The sequence below is a fragment of the Sphaeramia orbicularis genome, chromosome 7 (genome assembly GCF_902148855.1).
Source record: "Sphaeramia orbicularis chromosome 7, fSphaOr1.1, whole genome shotgun sequence".
Lineage (NCBI taxonomy): Eukaryota > Metazoa > Chordata > Actinopteri > Kurtiformes > Apogonidae > Sphaeramia > Sphaeramia orbicularis.
The window spans coordinates 27,549,031-27,558,751 of NC_043963.1; the positions used below are offsets into that span (position 1 = coordinate 27,549,031).

The window sequence follows — 9,721 nt, forward strand, 5'->3', positions numbered from 1 at the left end:
AGTATTGTTCTGGTAACCACAGCTGCCAGTTTTTTTCCGTAATAACAGGATTTTTTTTTACAGTGTACAGCTCATTGTGATCTGAAGTGGGCCAAACCAGTAAAATAGCAGCATAAAAACCTATAAATAATGACAATTCTAATCTTTTCTTATAGTGAAAAAGTAAAATTACAGTAAGAAAATGTTTACATCTACCAGCTATTCTTTAAAAATGTGAATAACATGAACAACCTGAATTTCTTAAGTGTCATTTTAACACTATTTTGCCTCAACTTGTCATATATACATGTATTACAGATCGTATTTACAAAGATACAAAACATTTAGCAACAGCCATCATATAGTTAAAATGAGTTTGACACTTGACTGTTTATATCTTCAGTACAGATTCATCCCATGGGCCAGACTGACACCCGTGCTTTAATTAAACCAGGTGACACCATTAAAATCTGTACTAACCCTTTATCGGACAAGTGACTATTAATGGTAATTTCCGCAAACATTAAATGTGGGGCCAATCCTGTGCCTCAGTGAAGTCAAGAAGCATGTTGGTTCAGAGATTTTATAGAAACGTTGAAGCTGTAAATAGTGAATATGAGTGAGTTTGTCAGTTTATGACCTTATAACACTTGTTTGATTGCATGTGTTTACTTTTTAGCAAGTGCTGCTCGGATGTTTTATGGCAAGAGGAGGGAGACTGTTGTCATGCCAACCGACAAGGAGGTGAATTTCAGAGTATTTCAATGAGTGCCCTATAAAGGGTTATTATTAACTTTAAGAACCACCTCTTGGCCTTTTCATTCACAGTATTTTATAGATTCATCAAAACATTTAAGGCTTTAACATAGGGGTGTCAAAAATATGGCCCGTGGGCTAAAACTGGCCCACTAATGGTTCTAATCTGGCCCATGGGATGAATTCACTTGAAGAAAAAATTTTACAACAGTCAAGGGTGCCAAAGTCATTTTAGTTCAGGGGCTACATACAGTTTATCTTAATTTGATCTCAAGTGGGTTGGACCAGTAAAACCTATAAATAGACACTCTAAACCACAGGTGTCAAACATGCAGCCCGGGGGCCAAACCCAGCCCGCCAAAGGGTCCAGTCTGGCCCGCGGGATGAATTTGTGAAATGCAAAAATTACACTGAAGATATTAACAATCAGTGGTGTCAAAATCATTTTAATTCAGGTTCCATGTACAGACACATACAGACCAATTAGATTTCAAGTGGGTCAGACCTGTAAAATATTATCATAATAACCTAGAAATAATGAAAACCCCAAATTTTCTTTGTTTTTTTGGTGTGAAAAAGTAAAATTACATTAAAATATTTACATTACCAAACTATACTTTTACAAAAAATGTGAGTAACCTGAACAAAAATGAACAAATGGAAATGTCTTTAGAAAAGTAAATGCAATTTCGCCAATATTCTGCCTGTTACTAAATGTTTTGTGCGATTGTACTGCACATGTGTAAATGATAAACTGACTGAGCCAGAATATTGTTAAAATTGCACTTGTTTTTCTTAAGACAATTCAAGTTGTTCATGTTATTCAGATTTTTAAGGAAACTTTGTGGATGTAAACCTGATCATGATATAATTTTACTTTTTTCACTGTTATTATTTTACTGGTCCGGCCCACTTGAGATCAAATTGGGCTGAATGTGGAACTGAACTAAAATGAGTTTGACACCCCTGCTCTAAACTCATTCATTCTTTCGTTTTCTGAACTGAATAATCCTTAAAAGGGTTTTGGGGGGTGCCAGAGCTACCATTTGCCATTTCATTGCATGTTGCCATTTCATTGCATAACAACAATTCACTGTCATTCACATTTATGGGCACTTTCGATTTATCAGTGAACCTATTCGTGCATGTTTTTGGACGGTGAAAGGAGGGCCAAGTACCTGGAGATAAACCATGCAAACACGGAGAGAACAACGACAGGCCTATTGCTAAATATTTTAATGATATTAAAATTGCACTTATTCTTCTTAAGAAATTTCAGTTTTTTCAGGTTATTCTGTTTTTATTTGTGAAAGTATATTTGGGAATGTAAATATTTCATAATTTAACTTTTTTGCACTCAAAAGAGAAAACATTGGGATCATTATTTCTAAGTTTGGTTATTACTGGTCTGGCCTGCTTGGGATCTAAATGGTCCCTGAATTAAACTGAGTTTGACATAACCATTTCTCTATGGACCTTCTTTTACAGTGCTGTATAAAAGCTACACACAAAACTTAAAGGGGTCATATTTTGCTAAACTCACTTTTATTAGTGTTTGGTACATTTGTGTATTTGGACCCTAACAGTTCAAAAAGTTTGAATTTGAACCCTCCCGGTGCTGCAAAGCTATCTTTATATTCATTACGGCAAAAATAGAGTGGATTTCTACAACCTGTTTCAATTCCTACTTAATTTGTTATATTTTATAACTAGTTACATAACGACATTTTCACATATAAGGTCCAGACTTCCGACAAACATTTCTCTGAGTACGACATGAGTGTTTCTCAGCCTCCGCAAATGTAGTGAAAACTGAAAATATGTCCAAACTTCGAGCCGATTACCTAAAATGTTCAGTTGTTGGTTGAATTAACAAATGCATAACGACATTTTCACATATAAGGTCCAGACTTCCGACAAACATTTCTCTGAGTACGACATGAGTGTTTCTCAGCCTCTGCAAATGTAGTGGAAACTGAAAATATGTCCAAACTTCGAGCCGATTACCTAAAATGTTCAGTTGTTGGTTGAATTAACAAATGCAAGTGGCTGAATGGGACAGAGCAGCACGGTCAACAACCAGGAGGGGGTGGGGCCTAATGCGGCTCATTTGGATTTAAAGGGCCAGCCCTCAAAACGACCTTTCTGGTGTCATTACTCAGAAATAGGGTTGAAGATGGACCTGTGGAGTTGAATTAATGAAGAATTCAAACTCATGCATAGTATAGAGCACAGGGAAATATTTTAAAATGCATAATTCCATTTTAAAAAAGCAAAATATCACTCCTTTATGAAGTCTCAGCAACAGAAATAAAAAGATAGATGCATTTTTGGACACACCGGAGTTTGCCTAACTGGGCCAGAGGAACTTCATCGAGCCAACAAAACATGTTAAAAATATTATTTATAACATCCCAAACAGAGGATTGGTAGATCTATAAATAAAGGCTGGCATGGACAATGCAATAACAGAACACTCAGACTCCACACTCACCCTGAGGCCTGAACAAGTTCTGTTGCATCAGTATCCTTAAGTTCAACATCTTTCTTGGCTCCGCTATGAGTCATGTAACTATACCGAGGCTCAGTTTGTTTGTTTTAAAAATAAAAACTTCTGACTCTATGCTGCAACACCAGAAGAACCAAGAGAGTCAGGATGGGGAGCAAAAAGCTGACTTTTACCTCAGTGTCGTCCTGAGGATCGTTACTGGACAGACCATGAAGAGATGAGGATGTCAGCGTGTCGAACACAGACTGATTTCCAAAAAGCGTCAGAAAAATAGTAGAACTTTTATTCTTTGTCAACAGCCAGTTATTTAGTCAAGAAAAGGTCATATAAAGAATTAAGCACTTTTTGTAAAGTTATTACCTTTTCATTATTTAAATACCACAACTTCAACATTGAGAAGTGAAAATTAAGTGCAATTACAAAAAAACAATGCATCATGAATTTTTAAGACCAATATATCACCTTGGCCCGTAAGTTGTCGAGGGCTACTCCCACCTTAAATTAACATACAGCAGGCTTAAAAAAATTACAGCCAAAGCTTTTTTTCAGTCCTGTGGTGAACAAAAAACATTTTTTTTTTTTACAATCAACCAGTCAATCACATTTTTTGGCGAGGCTTTCTGTTGTTGAAAGGTCTACTTCCCAAATCTGCACAAAGAACACAGATTGTGCAACATTGAAAAACAACTTAAGTGACATTCAGTCTTAAAACCATTTGAAGACGGGGTCCAGCAGAAACACACACTAGTACAGAATGTTTTTAACTCACAAAAACATCTCAAGAGAAGACAAAAGCTCCTCTCTCTGATTCTTCTCAAGTGCAAAAAACTGTTCAGGTCTGAAAGTATCAAGTCTAAAAATGCGGAACTCCTTTAATTCTACAACTGTAATCGATATACATTATGAATAAGTGCTTTATGTATTCTATAACTATGTTAAATATCAGTCGCTGACAGCTTTAGTCGTTATTACCTTAATATCGTCTTATTGGCCATGTAGAAATTGAGTCACATCCAGTCCTGCATTCAGTGTTTTTATAGGGTCCTTCAAAGTGAAAAGAATGAATATCTAAACATCAAATATAGTAGAAATAAGGCCCAGAAGGTCTCATACTTTGTCCCTATAGTACATTTAATTATTCTATTTATTTATTTCCTCCATCATCCACTTCTTTAGAGTTCACTGAGTTCCCCGTGTTCTGGTCAGTGCCTATGGGGTCTGAATCCATATCCATCGCCTCCACGTCTTTTCCATTATTAGTCTGTTCATCCGCATCTTTGTCGGTGCTCATCATTGTCCCGTTCGACGCCGACACATGCTCCTGAGACGTCTCATCTTCATCCTTTGTATCTGGCACTGGATTATAGTCGGTCCTTGGGATTTTTTCCTCTCTTCCCGAAGAAAGAGAAGGTGAGTGTTTGGCAGTCTTAAGTGGGGTCTGCGCCGTCTGGCTCGGCTGACCAGCAGCTTTATTAGCCCCGGCTCTTTCCTCCATCTGTCCGCCGGCAAAGTCCCCACTGGAGCCATTGCTTGGCAGCTCGTTATCTTCTCTCTTCTTCTTCGGTGGTTTTTTACTGTCACTGTCCCCATCTGTTTGCATAATGTTATCTGGTTCCTGGATGGCGTCCTTCTGGCTGCCGTGGTCCGCGCTGGTTTCGGTTTTTGCTGCCACAGTGTCACTGCTGGGCGACTGATCCATTTCATCATCATCATCTGTACAATCGTTTCCATTCCCCAATACGTCATTATTAGACTCTAAGCCTGTACTTCCGTTTTCGATAGTCTCTGCTCCTAGTTTTGGCTCGGGGGATGTTTCTGATTGTTTGTTTTTGTCTCTACTTGCTGTTTTATCAGTTCCTTTCTGGGTCTTGGCAACATTATCTGATCCGTCTTCTTTTTGTTGTACAACCGTTTCACCGTCTTTGCTCTTCGCCCGTGAGTGCGCTTCATCTTTGCCATCTCCATTCCCAACGGTTTCCGATTTTCTCTCTGCCTTTTTGAATTGTTTCTGAATCTTTCTGGGACACCACACAAACTTATCCTTTGGCTCAAAATGAAGGTAGGCAAAGCGCACAAGCTCTTGTCGTTTATGCTTATCCAAGACAGCAAATAGAAAGTAGTCAAGCACGCTTCTTTTAACACTGCTAAGGGTCTTCTTGACCAAAGTCTCTTCCAAAAAGAAGCGTACGAGTGGGGCTTGATAGTGCTCAAAGCCCAGCTCTCCCAGGCTCTTGAGGATGCGAGTGATGCGTAGATTGTTGTGCATATTCCTGTGAATTACGAGAGAGTTCAAGTTGTAATTATTAAAGTAAAAGTACACATCTGGGAAAACAGTAATACGACAAAATACATATATTTACCTCTCAAGATTTCCAAAGCGTTCCTTCCAATTTTCTGCACGTTTCACCTCCCCTGTGTCTTTGTTGACTAAACGGATTCCATAAAAGCCCAACATAAGCTCATAGGACTCCACAAGTCTCTTTTTGGCATCTTCGTTCTTCTTGAAGGCCTGAAAAACACACCAAAGTGAATCAAAAATTGTAGATTATCTTCAAAGATTCTGGGACTTTTTCTGATCATGACATAAATTAAATGTAAATAACTTTTAGTAGATCTGCATTTCTAGCTTCCTTTAAACTCAAATTAAGAACTACTGCAGCTTTATCCGTTAGTCAAATTCTGCACAGTTGACTTCCTTGCCTGAATGTGGATTTACTGTTTATTTACTTTGATATACATTCATTGCTTATTTGGACCCCTACTAACTTTTATCATCTGTTACCTTTGATATTACACTCACCTCAATCTCCTTCTTGGTGAGTTCTGAAGCCATGTAATTCACCCCTGGTTCCCGCAGTGGAAAAAGCCTGACAATGGCAGACAAACAAAACAGAAGTGTAACTCCACGTACTGCATGATTCTGAAAAGTGTTAAAAAGTTGAAAAGAGGAAGAGAGTAGGTTGAGGAGGGGCTGAGAGAACAACTGTTCTGGGACATCCTCAAGATGAGGATCACAGACACCTGAACAGAACCAGATCAGACTCTGAAAGGGTAAGTTTAGGTTTTGGTGCTAAACAAAACTAAACAAAAGCAGTGTTAAGTCTATGCTAATATTGAGAATATTAGCATCAGTTTTTCTCTCCATCGTCCAGTTCTTTCACACAATGAGCTACTTAGAAATCAGGTTTGTTTTGGGGTATTCATTTGATAGATCATATGGGGAGACAGGAAATGAGGCTGAAGAGAGAGTAGGGGCGTAACATGCAGCAAATGCCCTTCACCTGGACCCCTGTGTTGGGGCTTTGGCCGGTGTGGGATGTTCTGTACTCTGAATCACTGGGGGGCACCCCTGACTTGTTCTTAAATATAATACCACGCGTCCGACAGGTTTCTACAAGTTAAATTTAAGTCTTTTTAAGACCTTTTTAAGACTACTTGGAGCTGAATTTAATGCCCATTTCAAAAATTTGTGACTCCTAAAATTTAGGAAAATGTATTTATTTACTCCAACCCCCTGATTCTCACCATTCCAAGACATTTCTCACATTGGGCTGCTAAGTTAGCAATAATTGGTTCCTAATTTAAATATAAGTTGCCAGGTTGGAACAGGTGGAACCAAGTAGAATAACATTATCTTCTGTCTAGTTTGGATATTTCCCAAATACATTTAAAAACAATGCAGCCAACAAGTTTATGGCAACACAACTTAAAACCTGCCCCATCAAATTTAATACATCTTAGAGTTTTTTAAGGCGTTAAATGCAGATTTGTAAATTCAAGACTTTTAAGACTTTTTACGACCCTGCAGGAACCCTGATTACAGTTCCCTCACAGAGCAATCCTGCAATGGGTGCTATTGTGTAACTTCGGTGTTCTAATATGTTACTTCAGGGTCAAACTAACCTACTGAGGAGGCGGTTTTACAAGACAACAACCACCATCCTTGTCAGAGTCTGAAGGTTCAGTTCAGTCAGTTTGACTCCATCTTAGGGCGGGTAAACTACACACCAACATAGACTGACAAACTGTAAGCAGAAATATTTGACTCTACATAAGCATCAAGGTTAGAAACCTCAAACTGGTTTTAAAAAAGTAGGTGGCCTGTTGAGCATTGCAGAGTTTCATGTGTCTCATCACCAGCATTAATGTGTTTCCACATAATTAAAATCAATTCAATTCTCAGTTAAAAAAAAAAACACATGCTGGTGTTTCGTATTACTTTAATATGCAATGAAACCATTCAATAACTATGAGAATAAACATTGAAGTATTGCTCTTACATTGCAAACGTTTAATTAAAATAGTCTGTGGCACACTTCCAAATGCAAAACAGAAACACAAACTAACTCATTACATACCACTGAATGTATGAGTGAACCCTCTCCAGTCTTTTGTAGTCTGTTTTCCATTCCTTAAGAAACGAATCAATGTAGACATCTGTGCCAAATAAGCAATAACGCAAAATGTCACAACACCCATAACTTTTCAAATCACTGAATGCATTTTATAAGAGGAGTAAAGACATTACCATCAGGAGCAGAAGGATATTTATTGAGATAAAACTGCAAGTTGTTCATTTTGTCTTCTGAGCACTCATCATCTGTTAGATTCTATGCAAAAAAAAAAAAAAAATCAAAATTAAACAAAAAAATAGTAAATAAGTAACCTGCACATTTTCACTGTGGAGTGTTTCATGGTACTTACAGGGTATCCTCTTCTGTAGTTCTGCATGTCCTTTGCTGCCCTCATATTTCTGGGTGTGTGATGCCACTACCAAAACAGTGAAAGTGAAATGAAAAGAATGTCGCCAATATAAACTATAAAGAATGCAAAATCCCACATTTAAATATCAGAACAATGGCATGACTCATTGATGGAAACATGATGGCATTAGGCAACTGACATACTGTTCTACAAGTTTAAGGCCAAGCTAATTGATTTTATACTTCAGCAAAGGAGCTAATAGTTTAGTAAAACCCTTCAAAATCCACTAGCTTCCGAATAACAAACACATGACATCTTAAAGCCAAATGTAAATAATGAGTCGTAGCGTCGTAAAACCTCTTAAAAGTAAGCTGATGCCAGCGCTAGCTAAGCTAGTTAGCAAGCCTGCAGCAGTGAGGCATTAAGCTAACATTAGCTTTCCAGTCATGGGAATAAAAGCAAACGGCTGGCCGAGTGCACAATCAATGAGTAGTACGAGACCGGTATGTTCCATGTCTTTATGTGTCACTAGCAGTGTATAGTCTGGCAAAGTAACCTCAAAACACGTACAGTTACTAGCGTCCAGGAGGATTTGTTTTTGTCTTGACTTGACCGTCGGCTTTGGCTCTCTCCGGCCGGGTCGTCTCCATCACTCTCTGTGTCCCAGGTCGAGTCGTACTCACACACACATTCGTCCTCCATAACTCAAAGAAATAAGCTTACACCGGTGTCTAAAGCTAAACAGACGTGCACCCAGGTTCGGCACGAATCAAGGGCAGACGCAAAGTTACAGTTGCATTCTCGGGTTAGCTGGGGACGGCCCTGACCATCCGCCTCTCCGGTCTACCATCGTCAGACAGCGGCACAGTTAGCGGCTGCAGCACTGAGGATGCCTTCAGGGGCTGTCGGAAAGTACACATATAGACTTAGACGACAGGGCGCTATTTTACCGATGCCGTTGGGGGTGTTAAATGAATAAATATTTGACACAGTTGAAAAACAAACAAAAAAAAACCTCGTGATGCTTATGCTTATTTGCTGCCTATTTTTTCGGTTCATATACATACTTGTTTATGAACTAAAAAGACACTGAACGAATTGCAAACAATTAATAAAAACACAGTCTAACACTTTGCGTTCCCCCCACTAATTATATCATTTAATTGTCCTTCTATTTAGGTGACAATGCTGCTTTAAAGGAGCCGTATGCCGTTCAGAGTCTAGATTTTCAGATGCTTTTGAAGGCAGCACGTCGCCCGGTGTAGGCCAACTGCTAACCAGCTGATGTGAGTCAGGAAGCGAGAAAAAAAAAAAAAAAGAAGAAGAACAGCAGCCCAGAACTCCACGGGGATGTTACATAACCACAAACTCGGCTATTCTGTCAAACTGTACTCTAAAATAATTTTAAAGTAATTCTACAAAAATCTTAATACTAATACATCTCAAATTGCCTACAAAACAATGAGGATATAGGCTGACTGGTTTAACCAACAATTATTATTATATTATTATTAGGCCTGTAAAGGTACACAAAATTTTCGTTTCGGTACATTTTCGGCTTTGAAAGCCACGGTTCGGTTTTTTCGGTTCGGTACGAGAAGAAAGAAAACCCCTCAAAATGTCTTTACTACATTTATGAATTTTTGAAAAATTTTCCCCCTATTTTTGGACACAATAGAATATAGAAAAACAGGAATATAATTCTGCTGCTATAAATCAAATAGAAAATAAAATAAATGATTAATATTACTATGTGTTTTAAACATCAGTATT

The 9,721-nt window shown here is 38.3% G+C and overlaps 1 protein-coding gene across 1 annotated transcript; it reads right to left on the bottom strand.

Moving 5' to 3' along the window:
* Window positions 1-3,506: 3,506 nt before the first annotated feature.
* On the bottom strand, window positions 3,507-8,828 carry ogfr (opioid growth factor receptor). The gene is made up of 7 exons (XM_030138327.1): window positions 8,519-8,828; window positions 7,949-8,014; window positions 7,773-7,854; window positions 7,603-7,681; window positions 6,045-6,111; window positions 5,605-5,753; window positions 3,507-5,514 (listed from the first exon to the last, which is right to left on the bottom strand). The coding sequence occupies exons 1-7, from the start codon at window positions 8,648-8,650 to the stop codon at window positions 4,389-4,391; spliced, it is 1,701 nt and encodes a 566-aa protein (XP_029994187.1). The 5' UTR covers window positions 8,651-8,828; the 3' UTR covers window positions 3,507-4,388.
* Window positions 8,829-9,721: the final 893 nt, after the last annotated feature.

Excerpts from the sequence above, each read along its gene's own strand:
- ogfr (XM_030138327.1), bottom strand. The coding sequence starts at position 8,650 with ATGGAGGACGAATGTGTGTGTGAGTACGACTCGACCTGGGACACAGAG. Across the intron at positions 7,855-7,948 it reads ACTACAGAAGAGGATACCCT|AATCTAACAGATGATGAGTG; the intron begins GTAAGTACCATG and ends TTTTTTGCATAG. Across the intron at positions 7,682-7,772 it reads ATATCCTTCTGCTCCTGATG|ATGTCTACATTGATTCGTTT; the intron begins GTAATGTCTTTA and ends TATTTGGCACAG.